The 19,209-nt window shown below is 45.6% G+C and overlaps 1 protein-coding gene across 1 annotated transcript in view; it reads left to right on the plus strand.

Annotated features, from left to right (window-relative positions):
- The window catches only part of CAMK1D (calcium/calmodulin dependent protein kinase ID), a gene marked incomplete at both ends in the record, with an annotated part of 232,635 nt that overhangs the window by 200,677 nt on the left and 12,749 nt on the right, over nt 1–19,209 (plus strand). The window contains 3 exons of the mRNA XM_080348748.1: nt 2,810–2,885; nt 13,805–13,917; nt 15,625–15,703. Coding sequence (XP_080204874.1) covers nt 2,810–2,885; nt 13,805–13,917; nt 15,625–15,703 — 268 coding nt within the window. The remainder of the gene's footprint in view (nt 1–2,809; nt 2,886–13,804; nt 13,918–15,624; nt 15,704–19,209) is intronic.

A 19,209-nucleotide genomic window follows, 5' to 3' on the forward strand; every position in this document is an offset into this window, starting at 1 on the left:
TGGTATTCTTACCTTCTTCACAGCCACCATCCGCAGCAGCACCTGTCTCTTATCAGTGCTCTTCACTCCTTTAAAACAGAGGAAAATGCCCCAGCACAGCTTTGATGTTTTAAGAGGAAGAATCTTTATACAGTTCACATCCTCTCATCTCAGATTTGCTTTCTGTTATGTTAATGTGGCATATCTATAATGTCAGGAGCTCACTAGGATCCATAGTGCTCAGGAGCTATTTGCATAATATTTTCTTTGGGGGAATATAAGATGTATAATGTTTACCAGTCCAGAAAATGATACAAACAGGAGCAGCCTGTCAGAGGTAGAAGAGATACGCAAATTAAATATTGTGAATTTGGAAGGACTGGAGACTTGGAAAACATCTAATCACCTAAGGACAGGGGAAAATTGTCTTCCTTCTTCTGCATATTTTGTCACAATTTCAGTCATAAAGGATGGAACAAAAAAGGAAACTGAGTCTCAGAAAGCCTGTTTGATGCGCATTTTGAAAAACTATTCTTTTTTGAGGAAAACTTGGAGGGAAATTTTGATTAATCAGGAAGGAAAGAGATTAAGGGACACAAGAGTTGTCTGGGAAGGTTGTGTTGAGCAGCTTTGAGGAACAACTGTTCTACGCAAGAGAAATGTCAGTTTCCCAGACTGTCCCAGCTTGCCAGGTGATCTGGGCGGCAGTGACAGGCGCAACAGGACAGCTCTCCAGTGCTTTATGCTTTTATCCCAAGTTTGTCTTCAACTTCAGCCCTGCGGACTGACCAGCACCCACACTGACACATGGACCCTGACCCTTTCCCAACAGCTGGGTCAGGGTCCATGTGTCAGCGTGGGCACTAGCCTTTTATATTCATAGAACCATAGAATAGTTCGAGTTGGAGGGGATCTTCAAAACTCATCCAGTGCCACCCCTGCCATGAGCAGGGACATCTTTACCCAGATCAGGTTGCTCAGAGCCCCATCCAGCCTGGCCTGGGATGTCTCCAGGGATGGGGCATCCACCACCTCTTTGAGCAACCTGGGACAGTGTTTCACCACCCTCAGTGTAAAAAAATGTCTTCCTGTCCACAGCTTTGTCCCCTGTTGTAGTAAGAACATTTTAGCCTTGATGTTGATAGACTACAGCACTGTGTCAATGTCCTGGAAGGAGTCAGGGGCTTCTCAGAATTGTGGTACAGGTTTCTGCCAAGCACCTAGGACGAGGTTAGGAGCTATTCATGCTTGGTGCATTGGAAGGAAGCCTCCTTTGGCACGTAGTGGATAGGTGTTGGATTATTCACACATTACAACAGTGTCTTAGGATAAACAATATAGGAACAGAACCATCATTTTAATTTCTTATACATGCTGGAGTCCCAACTTGCTGGATGACTTGAAGATCAGGGTAGTATTTATCTTGTGCTGCAGATTTCCTTGGATTTTCTTCCTTTTTACGACATGCCCCAATGTGACTTGACCCTTTCCATCATTCTGCTGCTTGTGGAAATGCAGCCTGGATGTCCTCATCTGCCTCGTGCGCTGTTTTCCCTTCAGTGCCTTCTATAAGCTCTCATACCCAAGCACCAGGAAGTCTTTTCTGTTTCTCATTACTGCTTCCTTTTCCCTTCCCTGCTGGCTGTTTTGACCTTAGTTTTGTTGACTTGTTTAACTTAAGAAGGTAACTCTTTGAAGAGTCCTTACCAGTACACCAAAGTATATGCAGCAACTAAATGTGAGGCTCAACTTTTAATACATTTATGTGCTTCACAATTTCTTTTCACTATTCTTCAAGAAACTCACTGCTTTGATGTTGGTAAGATTCCTAGCAGAGGAAGATGCAGCCCCAAAGAAATATTTTTGGTGGATATGCCCCTTCATGATTTTTTTGCAGCATTTGAACTCTAAAGTACTCAGAGGGAATACTGTGCTTTTTAAAGCCCAGTGTGGCTTTAGGAATGCCACAATCAGTGATTTCTTGCATTATTTTGCTTTAAAAAAAAAAAAAAAGTAAAAGCTTCTTTACATTAAAAAGATTAGAGTCACAGGGTTTTAAAATTTAGATTTAAGCATTTGCACTGGAAGTTCCCAACAGAGAGAAAATAATACTCCAGGCTCCCAAACAAAGAGAGATAGGAAAGCAGACTCACAAAGAGTTTCAAGAAATGCCCAGGCTCTTACTTCTAGCAACATTCAGGCTATGGTGGCTGAAAACTATAGAGGCAGAAGGCTCCTTTGTGCATATGTCCAATTCCTGCTACTTTGTGGTTCTCCCTCTGAGGTGTCTGTGTTCCCAGAGGCAGAAGGACAAATACCGCTGATATCCATCAGGCCTTGGAAGGCAGCTGCTGGGAGATGTGGTGACAGCTCTCCTTCCTCTCCTGCAGATGAAGCTTTTCACCTCCCTGACACGCTGCACTTTCCGAGATGCCTCTTGAAGGTTCCGTTTTGGCAGCGCGATGCAGTGGAGCTGTGAGGCTGTCAGGGTGAATGTGCGTCAGCACCGGTGCAAAGCTTGACCTCGTTTTCCTCCAAGTCTCCTAAAGTTCCTCTGGCAGGGAGGTGATGGCCCTCCACTTCTCATGCATTTTTCTGTGTTTGGCTTTGTTTGCTGCCCTTGGGGTCAGAAAATGAGGGATTTGCTCCACTTTAGGAGTCGTCGTGCTTTAGGAGAATGCACACTTCAAAAAACATCAGCATATTTGCAAATGCAAGGGCTGTATGTAGAGGGCAACACAAGGTCTCAGGGAGCTTCAGGGTCCTACCTCTTGACCACATTGAAATGTTTGGTCTTGTAATGTGTGCTTGTTTGGCTTTTTATTTTCAGCTCCTGAAGTGCTGGCCCAGAAACCCTACAGCAAAGCCGTGGATTGCTGGTCCATCGGAGTCATCGCATACATCCTGTGAGTATCTGTTGGGTTTTCAGTCATAGGCAGCTTTGAGACCTGCAACATGCTCTCCCACCACATTTACCCACTTAGTCTCAGCCAAAATTTAATATGTGACACTAGTGACCCAGAATGACATGAACCCCAGACACCTCTCAGTTACACAGAGGATGAAATTTTGGCAGAAGTTATAGGAAATTAACCAGGACCCTTCAAAAGCTAAAATCCTTGCTCCCACCTGCACTACACTGTGTGCTATAGTATGGGCTTGTCCAAATTGTGACATTAATGAAGTTATTTAATCCCCTGCTCGGATTAGCTTTGACAAGAAACAAATTGGGCCATGTCCACAGAGCACAGCATCATGCCCATGGACATATCCTGAAGGGCCACCTCTCTCAAGGTGTCACCATGATGACATTTTGTTCCCTGGGGAGGGCACAGAGGGAAATAAGAGGGGGAGAGCTTTTTATGTACTGCAGTGAATTTTCTTATCAAAACATAATACAAAGTATTGAGATTTTTACTGAAGATGATTGGTCATTTTCCTCAACACATCCAACCATCAGGGTGAGCTGACCCTCTCAGTTCTGTCACTCTTCTGACAGGCCATTAAGCCTCTGCATTCTTGGCTGAGATTTGCTCATCTAATGGGGCTGATTGCTGCTCAAAGAAGTGGGGATCGATTGCTTGAGAAAGCTACAGGACCAGGACTTTTGTGCATTCTCCAAAGTGGTGGGTAGATCTCAGAACTCATGTATTTATGGAGATTGTCTGCCCTCATTCAGTACTTGCCACACTTCTTCACAAAGGCTTAATAGGATAATTTAGATTGGAGGGAACCTCAGGAAGTTGTGTTCTTGTTGTCAGACTAGGTTGCCTATGGATTTATCCAGTTGGGTCTTGAAATCTTCCAAAGACAGAAACTGCACAAGGCCTGTGGGAAACCTGTTCCACTACTTGACTGTCCACATGGGGAAAAGGTTTTTCCTTATATCCAGGCTTATCTCCATGAAAGGATCGGCCAATACTCCATTAATAGATGTGGGTGCACCTTCAGTGCTTTAGCTATGGAAGTGGGTAAGCTACCTCCTTCAGCACCACCGACACTTGGAAGGATTGGAGAGGTGTCATGGCCACTGTGATCACAGGGACACTCTGGTATCAGGGGTCATTAGTGCTGTCTGGAGAAGGGCTCCCATAACATTTCTGGACGCCATCATCCCAATCCAGCTCTGTGTGCAGGAATAGATGAAGTCACTGCTGATATTTGGATCGAGAATGAACTGCAGAAGTTGTTGCCTGTGAACTGGGCCACAAAGATGATGAGGCATCTCGAGCACCTTTCTTGTGAGGAGAGACTGAGAGAGCTGGGGCTGTTCAGCCTGGAGAAGAGAAGCTGAGAGGGGATCTCATCAATGTTTATAAATATCTCAAGGACGAAACCAGACTCCTTTCAGTGCTGCCCAATGATAGGATGGGGCATTGGGCACAGACTGAAGCACAGGAGGTTCCATCTGAATATGAGGAGAAACTTCTTTGCTTTGAGGGTGCCAGAGCCCTGGAACAAGCTGCCCTGTAGCTTAGGGACCTGTCTTGATGAGGTCGTCTGTGCTCAGGGCTTGGGTCTGTGGGTCCATGCACGTCATTCAAATAATAATTGCGTGGGTTGCATCTGTACAGCTTGGCAGACTCTGGAGCAGGAGCTATTCGTGTGGGTCTTCGAGAAGAGGTCAGGCTTTCACCATGGGCTGACTCAGAGCGACCAGACAGAGCACAACAAGCCTGTTCCTTTTGTGTAAGAGAGCAGAGAGCTGCTGTGTAGCTGTTTGCTGCAGAAACAAATGTCTTTGCACACCAGCATTACCAGTGCTTTCCCTTTTTAAAGAAAATTTTCTCTTTTGCACAACTGTCACAGTTACACAAGACTGAAGGAAAAAGCAGCTCCAATGAGGCACAGCATTATAGCATTCCTACTCTGTTCCCTTTCTCCTTATGCAAGCATTCCATGGCTTGTCAGTGTGAATATTTGATGGTGTAGTAGAACTATTTTTTCCAGGACAAACCTCATTGCTGTATTATCCACTCTGTGCAATGTTCATTCTTTGCATTTTCATTTAATCTTGAGCATAAGTTATATGCTACCCAAAATGGCTTTTTTTATATTAAGATAGCATAGGAAGGCTTTATTTATTTTTATGTGTGTTTATTTATTTATAAAAAAAAAAGAGTCCTGCCTAAAAACATGAGCTTTATGACTAGCTTTCCAATCTACATCAATATTTGAAAACTTGTTTAGTACAAAATTTTGCAGGGGGATGGATTTATCTTGGATCAACCATCAATAGCAGGATGCAAAAAGCTTTCGCGTAGCAAAGCAAAAATCAACAGTGCTGATTCTGCCTTTATGGCAAGGCCCAGTAGGATATGCTACAGCAATGAGGAAGGCAGCAGACATGCCAAAATACGTCAGAGACTGCTTCACGTCATTCTCTACTGCTCTTTTAGACAAGGATGGTATGTGCTGACCCAAAATTACAATTTTCCACAAGCAGACCTAAGCATGGAAGGCCTAAGGACTGGATTCTTTGACATTATCAATCCTTGCCAGCCATGGCAGGGCAATTGGGTAGAGTCTTTTCTGGTGCTTTTGTAGTTCTTTCTTGAGTACCAGCTTCAGAGAGCAGGAAGAAGGAGGGTGCAGGTGGGAGACAGCAGTACGCCTCCTCACTTTCAGGCTTGGCCATGGCCTAGGTTCACTTCATTGTCAAATACCCACCATGAAAATGCGTCTCCATCTGGCAGCCCACAGGAGGACTGTGAGCTGTTGCATCCTGATTGCCTGGAGAAAAACTTGGCTCTACTTTCCTCCAAGCTTTTAGTCCCATTCAACCATGGCTCATGCACCAAAGGTCTTTTTTGCTGGCAGACCTGTTGTTATTTCACTTGTTGTTTTTATGTGCCTTGGTGAGGAGTACGGGTGAGACAGTGCTAAATAGTGTGTCTTCCACACCCAGTTCATGAACACATCTTTGACAGGTGGAAGATTTCAATCTCGTCCGTAATCCTCCCCCATTCCTAAGCAAGGTTGCTCTTTCGACAGGGTTCAGCTCAGTTGTTTTCTGCTCTGTTTTCCAAATCAGCGTGTGCTGGGCTTGTCAAACAAGGCATATATACTCCTCAAATCTAAATTTCCCATTTGCTATACAGGGAATTCCCAACCCTGAATGCTTAAACCAGTTTTGTGAATTCCTGTTTGCAGGACAAGGAAACCTTTTCAGGGTTTCTATCCTTCATGTAGTAAGGAATTGATTTGTATTATGTACAGTCAAAACAAACGGCAATAATGTGTTGTTGTAGAAGGAGTTTGATAATGTGTTTGCCAGACTGTTACTGCTTGAGTGGGATTGAGTCTGAGATCAAACCACCTCCTTGAATGTTTCTGCATGTGAGCGATGTCTTTCAGCTCCTGTGACAGTCAGCAGCACTCCGGGGCTCACTTTGGTCACCCTCACAGAGGTGCTTGGTGCTGTGTCAGTCACAGTGTCTCACCTGGTCTGGAGCTGTGGCTGCAGGATGGTCCAGCCCCCCATAGCCCCATGGTGTACCTGCCAGCTGGGGACAGGGTCCTGTGTGCTTGACAGCTTCTCCAGCGGCAATGGGCTCAGCATGTGGGCACCTCCACCCAGCCGGGGTCAGTGCAAGAGGTCACTTGGTTTGCCCAGCCTGGAGAAGAAGAGAATGAGGGGAGACCTCATGGTGGCTCCAGCTTCATCACAAGGGAGGAGGAGGGGCAGGTGCTGAGCTCTTCTCTTTGGTGATCAATGACAGAACCCAATGTCAGGAAGATGTGCCAGGGGAGGTTCAGGTTGGACATTAGGAAAAGGTTCTTCACCCAGAGGGTGCTGGACACTGGAACAGGCTCCCCAGGGAGGTGTCACAGCCCCAGGTCTGACAGTGTTCAAGAAGAGACTGGACAACACCCTCAGACACATGGTGTGAACTGTGGGGTTGTCCTGTGCAGCGACAGGAGCTGGACTCGACGATCCTTGTGTGTTCCTTCCACCTCAGGATGTTCTATGAAATTTCACTGGGATGTGTTGTTCAGTTGCCTAAACATAAACACTTAATGCCATGCTGAGGTGCTGGGGACATTCACGTGGATTTGGCAGGTATAACACACTGCAGAGACCTTCCTTCTGGAGTGGCAGATGGAGGCCAAGCAGGAGACCATGGATTCTGTCAGATAGCACCAGATACACATGCTGCAGCTACTGGATCACACCCTGCTTCGTGCTTAGACCCCTTCCTTCACAGTAGGGTTTCATCTGCTTTATGGTTCATTTGCATCCCTCTCCTGTCTCTGTTGACTCCATCTCTGTTGACTGCAATGGGAGCTCAGAAACTGACATCTCACCTGTCCCAGTCTTGAACTGGATCTCATCCTTGCTTCCAGCAATAGCCAGAAGCTGCAAACGTGGCCTCATAAGAAGGTGGATGTCTGGGGTACAGTCAAGACAGAGAGGAAGAGAGGTCCTTCCCTGAGATGGCAGGAAGTAACTCTGCTGAGATGTTTGATACCACCAACGACGGGCACAGGTTTAACATCTAGGTTGGCTGTCTTAGCGGTGACACATCACCAGAGGTAGCAGAGTGTGGCATGACGTTGAGATGCCACAAGCACCAGCAGCATAGCCACCCTGGTGCTGTGCTGTCAGTTAATCCCACCCTGGGCAGGAGTTATTAATTCCAATATATACCACACCCATCTGCATATGCCATTTCCAGCTCCACTGGAAGCTACTTGCACATGCTCAAACCAGTCAGAGACAAAATTATGCACAGGGTGATCCAAGCACATCATCCTGCATCCATCACTTCCCCACCTCTCCCATGAATCCTCACAGCCGCTATGAACAGACTGTTGTCATTTAAGAAAACGGAAACTCAAGGGAATCCAACACAGAAGCCAGGCATAAATTATAGATGCCTTGAGCTATTATTACTGCAAGTGGTTTGAGGGCCTCCAGACATAAGCTCAGTCTAACATGAGAGCCTTCAGTTTATGACACTGGAAGAACAAACTGTTTCTGTGGCACCGACGCTCCAGACAAATATTTGTTTTTGTGATATGCAAGGTGAAGGATGTCTTAGGAAAGAATACCTTTGTTTCAGTGCCAGTCTCTAATGCTTCTTGTTAATGACAGCCAGATTGCAGAGGCTGCACCAGCAGAGTTTTTATCAAAACCTGTTTTGCATGAGAAGTCATTATTCACACAAACTAATTTTAGCAGCCTGAAATTTCCTGTTATTCCAGTTGCAACATTTCTCAGTTTGAAACAGCCTCGCTGTTGAGTTCGGCTTACTACTTATCACAAGGTAGTTTTGATTTGTGTTCAACTTTAAATCATAAAGTATAAGAAGAGCAAAAAATCTTCACTGGATTCCCAGCAGCTGGATTTTGGACCTGTCTGGGTCACAGGAGCTTGGGGAGCTAAAATAATGAATACCTGATATAATGAAGATTAAGTTAATATACGCAAAAAATAGAAGATCATGTTCCAAAGCTGGAAAAGCATCCAGGGCCATGGAATGCTCTGCCTCAGCCCCTGTTATTCATACTCAACACCTCCTGTCTCTTCTGCACTTGGCTGGACACATTTTGCACCAAATTTTCTTCTGATTCTGTTCACTGGTAGGATAATGGCATTACTGGGGTTTTTATTGTTATTTATATGCAACAGGTATCTGGAGGTAAATCTTGGGTCATTCTTTGCTGTACTTCGTTGCTGCTGGGTTGTTTTTTATTTTCAAGTGGGCGTGCATTAAATCATCAATGATGTTTGTGTGGAAGGATTAACCAGGGACAGCACAAAGCATTCTATGCTGGAAAAAGTTTCCACTATCATCCTGGAGTCATATGTTGGGCAAAGCTGGTCGGTCATCTCATCCTCTCAGCATCACACACAAACCAAAGCAAGACAGTGGGGAATAATTTACTTGTTTAGTGCTGGAAGGAGAATTAGTCGTGGCAAAATGTACAAGGGCATGTTGGATTGCTGAGGATAACACAGTTAAACACTGGGAAAACAACCCCAAATGATTGCTCCTCATGGCTTCTTAATTCATTTTTTATTCCCCATGCTAATATGTCCTTGTCCACAGTTTCATGAGGGCACCAGTGTCAACCAGTTTGAGGGTCTGTTCCCAAAATAAGAAGAAATACATGTGTTTATCCCTATAAATAGCGCTTGAATGACTTCCCACACCATACATGTCAGGTCTTTGAGCGCTTACTGAATTCTTTGCTCTAATCTCACTATAAAACTGTTTGCAAAACTAACCGCAGTATCTCTGGTGTTACAGGCTGTACACTGACCATGCAAATGGTTTATTTAGCCTTTAATATTACCCATAATATGTAACAAGAGCTTGCCAGGTGTCTGCTTTTTCTGCCTGGTGAGGAGATGATGTTCTCGGTATTTCCCTTGTGTTCTCCTGATGGCTTCTGGAAATGACTTCTGGCAATATCTTTCTTTTGTACATCCACCTGTGTTTTCATTATCTGTGTCCCATTCTTTTTAAGGCAAGACTGGGAATAGGAGATTAAGGGAAAATCTGTTGCTGATGTGATAAGGTTGCTAAATAATTCTAAAAACCTTTTATTTGGTGAAACTGCGAGAAAACGATGACAACTAAGAGCTGCCTGAAGCTCCCCCAGGACAATTCAGGATTTTTTCACATTGAAAACAGAAGAGTTATTTTTGTATTTCTGCACATCTGAAGAAAAGCAGCAGAACCTCTGATAGTGGGGTCATTTTTTTCACACAGAAATGTCCCAGCAGATGGAAATCAAGTTGATGGGATTTTGATTCTCTAAGAATTAAATACAAGCTTATTATGGATTTTGGAAGGTGGCCCAGTTGCTGGAAGTCCAGCAAGATTCCCTCTAGCCATAAATTGCCTGATAGACTAATTTACTGGGGTTTTCCCATCTCTTACTGCAAGGCCAGTAATCTTAAAATGTTAAAGCAGTGTTAAGACTTCTGCATCGTCCTATAGTCTGATTTTAAGGGAAAAGACAGCAAAACAGTCAATATTTTGGCTTCCCACAGGAGGACCTGTGCCGGGATGCGCTGGTGTTCCCCTCACACAAGCCACCTCCGCTGTCCTAAGGAGCTTGTTCCTTTCTCACATGCTTTCAGTTACAGGTTCTCAGTGATTTGCCTCCTGGAGGAACATCCTTGGGTCCCCCCTTGCAGGAAGTTTATTGCCATCCCTGGCCCAGCCAAGATCAGCCCTTGCCCTGAACTCAGCCTACTCTCAGGTTTGGAGGGATCATAGAACAGGATCATAGAATCATTTTGGTTGGAAGAGACCTTCAAGATCATCAAATACAAACATAACCTAAATCTAGCACTAAACCATGTTCCTAAGAACCTCATCTATGCATCTTTTAAACCCCTCCAGGGATGGTGACTCCACCACTTCCCTGGGCAGCCTGTTCCAATGCCTGACAACCTTTTCTGTGAAGAAATTTTTCCTCATTTCCAATCTAAACCTCCTGTGGTGCAACCTGAGGCCATTTCCTCTTGTTCTGTCATTTGTTGCTTGGGAGAAGAGACCAACCCCCTCCATGCTCCAAGCTCCTTTCAGGCAGTTCAGAGATTAGAAGGTCTCTCCTCAGCTCCTGTTCTCCAGCGGAACCCCCCAGGTCCCTCATCCGCTCCCATCACACTTGTGCTCCAGACCCTCACCAGCTCCGTTCCCTTCTCTCAACTCACTCCATCACCTCAAGGTCTTTCCTATTGTGAGGGACCCATGTTCCTGTCCATGAATATTAATGGTCACTAACACTTCTCAGGCTCTTGCTAGCAGTGCCAAAAGACACTGTTTTCTGCCCTGTGCCCAGCTCCGGGCAGTCCTGACATTGTCCTGCGTGACACTGACTCTCCTCATGCATCAGCCTTCCCAGCCCCTGCAATGGGCTGCAGTGACCTCCCAGACACAGAGGTAGATACCCCAAAAGTGTAAATACCCCAAAAGTGTAAATACCCCAGCCATGCAGAGGAGCAGGGGAAGAGCTGGATGTGAGTAGCAAAGGGACTGAAAGAGGCTGGGGCTCTTGCTAGTGTTTGTGTCTTTCTGCTCCCCCACCTTGCAGGGTTATAGCCCTCCAGCTCTGTGCTCCTCAGCAGTTTGCTCCTACCTCTTGCTGCCACGAGCGCGTATAAATCACAGCAGTCCTAACTTGTGCTCTTGTTCCTTTGCCAAGCTAATTAGTACAGTGCACATTTTAAGAGAGTTATTTCTCTCTCTGGAGCAGCCTGCCAGTTCCTCAGCATGCACAGCGCTGTCTGCTCACCTTAAAATGCTTTATTGGAGCAGTTTGGTTTTGTTTAAGTGCTGAGGAAGGCAAGAAATTAATGAAGGGCTGTCAGGCTCGTTATACAGAGCCCAATATGTCCCTCAGGGAAGAGGGACAGAGCGATGGAGACATTTTCCTCCATCTCTACCTCAGTGGCCATTCTAACAATTGCAGTGCTGGTGCTGTCAGCTCCAGCCTTTCCAAACCCCTCAGTAAGCACCCAAAATCTTGAGAGGTTGTGACAAAAGAGGAGGAAGTTGACAATCAGTTTGTGTGCATCACCCCCCCAAAAAAGCTGTGGGAGCTGAGCACTGATATTTATTCAATTGAAGCAATGAATTCATAGATACCTGTCGAGCTGGATCCTCATTGTGGATCCAGTTTCTGCATTAGGTTGTGAGATGTTTTTCCTTGATTATCTGGGTACATAATGTTTTTTTGGCATTTGCTTAAATGCACCACTTTTAATGGCCCTTCTCATGCACCACTTGCGCCTCAGGGTTTCACGTAGGAGTTGCAGCATTGAGCCCCATACACAAGCACATACCATCCTGCTCTGAACATAAATCCTTGTCTGGCATGGGGTTATCTGACTTGCTTTTGATAATGGCAGTCATCCAGTGGGACACAAATGAGGACTGGAGCAGCTGCTTCACAAGATAAAGGGAGAGATTTCTGATTCAGTTGAACCACAACGGATTCATTATAATGCTGCAGATTTCAATAGAGCTTTTCCAGGTCAGTATGGATCTGACACAGATCAACATCTCACTCAGCATTTAAATTATTTGTCAAGCATGCTGGCTCCTCAGAGCTGACAAAAACATTGCTCCTTTCACCCTCAAGTGTTGAGTTGGTTCAAATAACCTCCAGGGCAGCCGGCTGGCTTTGGATTATAAATAACTCGACTATTTAATTTCTTACGGTTCCCCCTCACCCTTTCTCTGGTGTTGCTACAGGATAGTGTTTCAGCTAGATCTTCAGCCTGTTTATAATGGCCGTCTTTCTCTAATTAAATGCTTTATTGAGGTTGATTGACTCAGGGCTTAAGAAAACTATAGGAAAAAGATCATTGCAATATCGGCGAAGTATGTGAAACAGTAATTTACACCGTAGACTAAAGGTAAGAGGAAAAAATTGGGACATCTCTATGTAGAGACGATAGAGGCAGAAAGGCCTGTTTGACTGTGAGCAGGATGGATTTGCTAAAACTTTTGACCAGCCTCAGAGGTTGCGACATTGGTATTAAAACCTGAAGAAGGGGCATCTTTGCCAGCATGTCTGCATGGAGAGGGACAGACTACTGCGTGCAGCATTGGGTGGACCCGAGGGATCTCTGACACGTGAGTTTTGTCGCTGCGTTTGCTGAACGCAGGGCCAGATGTGTTATTTCCCATGGCCAGTGTCTGCAGGGCTGGAGGAGCCCTGACTCGGCAGGGTGACTGTCCAGGTGTCTGCAGCACTGGGAGGCTGCACTCTGGGTATTTTAGCTCAATCTAGGCAAGTAATGTTTAATGTCCTGCTTGTCCTGGGGATAGTTTTTCTGAGAAGTCTGATTATAAATACCGAAAAGAGGGCAGGACTGTTGTTAGCCTTAGGCAAAGTAGGTGATTTGATGTGGGCAGCAAAATCACTTGCAGAAGTGAGAAAGGGAGATGATGTCCATGCTTCTTTGCAACAGCAGCAGGTCCCCATGCAGGCTCTGCTGAAGTGGTGGAGTGACTCACAGGTGTCCTTCTCATTGTGCCCAGGGACGCAGAGCCCAGCACAACCTGCAGATGCATCCTGCCCTCTGCCTGGACAGCTCTGTGGGGCTCCTTGTCCTGCTTTGCACCAGCGCTTCCTCCCCGTTGTGCTGGAGAACAGGTCCATGTGGGTGGCCGGTGGCCCTCCAGATGTACAACAAACCTTGCAATAGAGCAACCGTCTCTTGCACAACATAGAGACCACAAGGTGTGCTCAAAGCTGTTCCTGATGCTACACAGATGGCGTCACCTCTTGTGTGTCCTTAGTTCCTGGGGCTCTGTGGTGCCCACAGAGCACTGCACAGCCTCTCCTCCATCTGTGAGAGAGTAAAGCCAGTGTAAGTGCTTTGTGTAAGGTGTTGGGTGAAAACAGTCCAGAAGGACCATGAGAGCAGTGAAACCAGTATGGAGAAGACTCCTGGATGGGGAATGGTTGTGCTGAGGCACAAGAGGGACTGGTGCTCTGTGGGCATAGGGTGTAGCCCATGAAAACGTTTCTTAGCACATGTGCAGGAGAGGATGGAAAGGCTCATGGCTCCCAAAAGCATGCGTAGGGAGGCCAGGATATCTGCCTCAGTCAGTGTAGGATCAATAGCACTGCGTTTCCATGCAGAATTCCTCTTTGTCCTGGACCGTGCAAATCTCCAGAAATGGTTTACATGCCCATGAACAAATTTCTCTCATAGTAGTGCTTGCCTACTTGAAAACTAATTAGGGCACGTCTTAAACAAGAGTTTCTCCTTCTTCTCCCTCTTTCTTCCTCACCTTCTTGGCTGAGGCAGGTCCGAGGGTCATGTGTCTCTTTTCTTGTTCTCCATCAGGCTCTGTGGGTATCCCCCTTTCTATGACGAAAATGACTCCAAACTCTTTGAGCAGATCCTCAAGGCGGAGTATGAGTTTGACTCTCCATATTGGGATGACATCTCTGAGTCTGGTAAGAAGCTACTGCTCATTTAATTGCAACAACTATGCATGCGTGCCTGCCTGTAGCAGATGTCCTTCGCTGGGCGTGAGAATGCACCCTCCTTTTAACTGAAAACCATTGGGAATGTGCATTTATTTTAGCTCAAATAGTTACAGGAGGTTATGTCTGCAGGAGAGCAAATTAAGCACCAGTTTATCCAGTCACACAGCACTAAAACATAGCTGGGACAGAAGACGAAAACAGCAGAAGGCTGTCCCAGGAAGACAAAGCAGCTTAACTTCATCATATCCAAATAAAATACAGATGTTTTATGTGTCACTAATAATAAGAAGGGAGTTCAGCTGTGTTACTAAAACTGTACTGCAGGTCCAGAGCGAGTCTGCAGTGTATACAGCAAAGACAAACCCAAGAAATTAATGGCTTCCAAATGAAGCAGGTGAGCAGATTCAGAATCTGGGAGCACTGTCCACACGGTTGGATCCAGACAGCCGCCCACATGCTCACCCCCTTCCCCACCCAGTGCAGAAGCCATTTAATCCATAGCTCTAGAGAGGCAGATATATTACCCTGGTACCATCAAATGTGCTTAAAGGCTTCTGGCTCCAGCACGGCTCAAGATCTCCCAGCGTCAGCGTCTATAAGTGGGAGCAGGGACATGTGTCGCACCCTGAGTGTGTCACGGATGTGCTGGGTGGTGTCCAAGAGGCCACACAAGCTCCCTGTCCTTGCTCTGGCCAACGTGGGGGAACATCTGCTGTTTCACGCAGGAGGAGAAATGAGATCTAGGAACATTTTATCAGACAGAAATGAAGTTTTCTGATTCATTAGTCCTACTGATTAAGGCAGGGGAGATATAAAAAGCAGTGTTTTATTTGAAAGATGATTATATGTCCTGTTATCTCCACATAGAACAACATTTCATGCTGCTTCCATCTGTGGTCCAGACATCACTGTGATGGATTGCTTAAAAATATATGTGATGAGAAGTTTTTTTTTAAGCTCATAAGGGTTTTCTGAGAAAATACGAAGGTCTGTTGGCAGACCCCTTTGCATTTTGGCGGAAAGTACATCACCTAAATCAGTACAAAGATTTTCCTGCCATATTTGGCTTTGCTGTGGCTCCTTCAGCTACTCTGTCCTGAAACTACTGGATGCACGCCATGCTGCAATCTCCCTTCCCTCCATTATAGTGTCAATTAAGAACACACTACCTCATTCCCAAGGGAGTCCATTTTCCTCAGTAACTTGTTTTTAAATACACAGCACGTCCTCACAGATGTCCGTGTGTGTGATTGCTTGGAGTCAGCAATGAGAAGCTCCTCTTACTGTGGCATCTCACCTCCTCCTTGCCTTTCCCACTTGGTTTACCAGCATCTCCAACAGATGTGGCCGTATTCAGACCACTAAGATGATCAGAGGCACTTGGCTGACCAGGGACCTGGCAGGCTTGAACCCTGCTGGCTCTGAATTATCCATACCTGCAGGAGTAGGTGCCTTCAGCTTTCATCTGCTACACTAAACACCTTGGATTCAGTCCTAAGTCACTTCAGTTATATCTATACTAATAAACGACAAATGACCCAGGGCGATTTTCTGGTGCTGTGGCCAGATGGCACTTGGCAGCCTGGTCAATGCTGTTGGCTGATCATCCTGCACCAAAACTGGGCATCAACTCGATTGCTTTAAATTATTCTCTATTTTTCTGGTTTTTTACAGCTAAAGACTTCATTCGGAACTTGATGGAGAAGGACCCTAATAAAAGATACACCTGTGAGCAAGCAGCACGGCACCCTTGGTAAGCAAGTCACTGCTGTGTGAAACCCTCAGGACACAGAACCCTGGTTTACATTCATGGGTAGAAATGTGTTTTTTCTCACATAATGTACTAATCTCTACTAACTCTGTGCTCATATTCTTGCAACCACTGCCTTTGTCCTCCAGATTTTCCTGGAAAACCATGGCAGACTTTAACCTCATGCATGAGCCTTTTGGGTGTCCGTATAAGGTGAAATGCTGAATCATGTGTGTTGCCTGCAGAGCAGCAGTGGGATATGCCAAAACTATTCAACCCAGAAATCATATTTTGGGGCAAAAGCTCAAATTCTGCAGGTGTGCAGAAAGCTGGGTATCGACCTGCTCATAAGGTCCTTGCCAAAGTAACATCAGAGAACTTAAGAGCATCCCTTGAAGCAGGAGGTCCTCATCTGTGCTTCACAGATGACAATCCATCTGCTTGCAGTAAGGAGCTGGTTTCACACGGTGTTTACCCTTTTTAGTTGAATGGAAGAGGCAGGAACCCTAGAGAGGGAGCAGCTGAGTCTGAATTGGCTACAACACTGTCATCTCTCTGCAGTGCGTACAGAAAAATACCTGCTCTCACTGTATTCTTAATTTAGACCTTTGTTAAGTGCTTTAAATGAGATAATGCCTTTGCACATGGATGACTTCACCAACATTACCCAAGGATTATGTAGGTGAAACAAGAGTGGCTCATGGACTTTTGGCCAACCCTGAGTGACTGCACATCACCCCTCACTACCAGCTGCACCCAAAAATGGCCTTTGGATGTAAGTCTTTTAGGGGAAGGATCATTATATATCAGGCAAGGTATTATTTTGGTTGTTGAAACAGCTGCAACAGAAAGGAGTCAACAGCAGGATATTTTCAGCCCAGGTATGCATTAGGTTGTGTTTTATGCTATCAGAATTACTACAAATACCATTTCCTCTTGCGGTTTCTAGAGATCTGTCTGGACAGGAGCATTAGGTTGTGCATTTGCAGTGGACCAGAAGTTTTTCGTGAGCTTCCCTAGCCACTCAGAAGAGCAACTGGGCCAGTGTCATAACTAACTCAACAGCTTGATGGACCTCAAAACCATCCTGGTGATGCAATTTGCACTCAGGGATCAACCTCGAGTGGTGTAGTTGAGTCTAAAATGTATGGTAAGAAAAGCATGGGCACAGAAGTTGTAAGTTTGAAGGTAGCACTGCTTTCTGCTGGGAGTTGGAGACATTTGTTGGGAGGATGGAGTCTGCATCCCTCTAAGGCTGGGGAGCTTCATCAGTGAGGCCATGGTCATCTCTGCCTCCTCAGCAGAGATGTTTTGGACGTGCTCCTTGACCGTTCTAGCTCTGAACTGACAGAACTTGGTAGCCAGCTTAAAATCATGTTAAATTTCAAAGCAGAGTAAAACGTTCAGCTGTAACTCCAGAACAAATGGCTTCAGTTTGGCCTCAAGGGTTTTCCGCTCCTTTCTCTGACTCCTAATGGTTTGTGTCATCTCGCTGCTGCTCTGGGTCCTGGGGCTAGATGGAAAGTAAATCCTTTCAAAGGTTTTTACCATTCTGGCTTTCTTGCTGATCAAGTTTTACCGGTACACAGGCTGATAAATTACCCCCATTGTTAATGAATAATTTGGCACTCATGAAGGTGTTGAGTAAGTTATGACTAGGAAAGTGGTAGAAACACAGTGAAATGGCACTGATTTCTTCACAGTGGGAATGATGTACCCATGTCTGACTGCAGATCAGGCTAGTGGTAAAATTTAGGATCAGCTTTTACAATTAAAAAGTGTTAGGAAAGGCTTGGGATGCAGAAGGCAATTTCGGTCATTGAGAAAAGCAAGATTCTTGCTTTTCATCCTCCATGCCAGTGACAATGAGAAAAATGTACAGGTGTTTTTTAGACGCATCAGTGGCTGGAATCAATACAAATGAGAGATAAGGAGAAGCAAGGACCTGGGCCTGCCCTTCTCCCAATGTCCCATCAATAACTGCTTTGTCTGAGTGAGAAAAAGGAAATTTGGGAAACAAAATGCAGCTTTTTTGAGCTGGAAAGAAAAAAAAATCTAAGTGATACTGACCTGAGCCTCAAGGAATTAAAGAAGTTACAAAAGTCAATATTAGACATACAGAATAAACAATGGGAATGCAACTCCCAGCAGAGAATTAGGTGACCATTTATATAACTGAGAGGCAGATTTTCCAAAGTCGCGCGTCCAAGATACACAAAACATAATCATCCAGCTCTTGGCTCCAATACATCTGTGTTGGTTGCTGGAGTGCTACAAAGAAACGTGGCACTTGTAACACACACAGCTTTTGGGCCTTCATAAAGGAACAAAATGATAAAAAGTGTTTTCATTGCTTTTTTTTTTTTCCCTTTTTTTTTTCTTTTGCATGTCATGGCCAGGGGCCAATGGAAACTTAGAGGCCACTGCAGAATTTTTGATGCTTTTCTTCAGAATCAAATCTTCTGCCAGGCTGACCTTGCGAGGCAGCGGTTCATTTGCAGGGCTCCCTCCCCACCATGTAAAGCACAGCTCAGGGGCAGCCTTTGAGGTGTCAGACATGCAAATGGCACCACGTTTGAAGGGGGTTAAAACATTCACCATGTTTCCAACCCACATCCCAAATCCACCTCCCTTTGACATAGAGACAGTGGTCAGCAGGACAAGGGCAGTGATCCTTCCTCTGTACTCTGCATTGGTGAGGCCACACCTGGAGTATTGTGTTCAGTTCTGGGCCCCTCAGGTCAGGAAAGAGATTGAAGTGCTGGAGCAGGTCCAGAGAAGAGCAACACGACTGGTGAAGGGACTTGAGCACAAGCCCTATGGGGAGAGGCTGAGGGAGCTGGGCTTGTTTAGTCTGGAGAAGAGGAGGCTTAGAGGTGAGCTCAGCACTCTCTAGAACTACCTGAAGGGCAGTTCTAGCCAGGTGGGGATTGGTCTCTTCTCCCAGGCAGTCAGCAATAGGACAAGCGGGCATGGGCTTCAACTCTGCCAGGGGAAATTTAGGCTGGCTATTAGAAAGCAATTCTTTACAGAGAGAGTGGTCAGGCATTGGAATGGCTGCCCAGGGAGGTGCTGGACTCACCGGCCCTGGAGGTTTTTAAAGTGAGGTTGAACATGGCACTTAGTGCCATGATCTAGTAAACAGACTAGAGTTGGACCAAGGGTTGGACTCGATGATCTCTGAGGTCTTTCCCAACCCAGTCGATTCTGTGATTCTGTGAGTATGTGCCAGTAGATTACAGGATGGTTGTACAGTGAAAGCAAAGCACGGAGGTTTCCAAAGGTCTCCCTCTGTCTTCCCCAGTGAACTGAGCAAAACGATATCTCATTCCTCCTTGCTCTTCAAAGCTTCCTGTAACATCGATGTTGCAGTTATGGATCTCTCCAGAGGGTAGTACAGTGATTTTTTTTTTGGAGGATTTGGATCCTGAAGTGATAAACGCTACTAAAATGGCTTTTTTGATGGTTGAGGCTACTCACCCAGATATTATCCATTATTTCAGGGTTAG

Source organism: Nesoenas mayeri (assembly GCF_963082525.1).
Source record: "Nesoenas mayeri genome assembly, chromosome: 1".
Taxonomy (NCBI): domain Eukaryota; kingdom Metazoa; phylum Chordata; class Aves; order Columbiformes; family Columbidae; genus Nesoenas; species Nesoenas mayeri.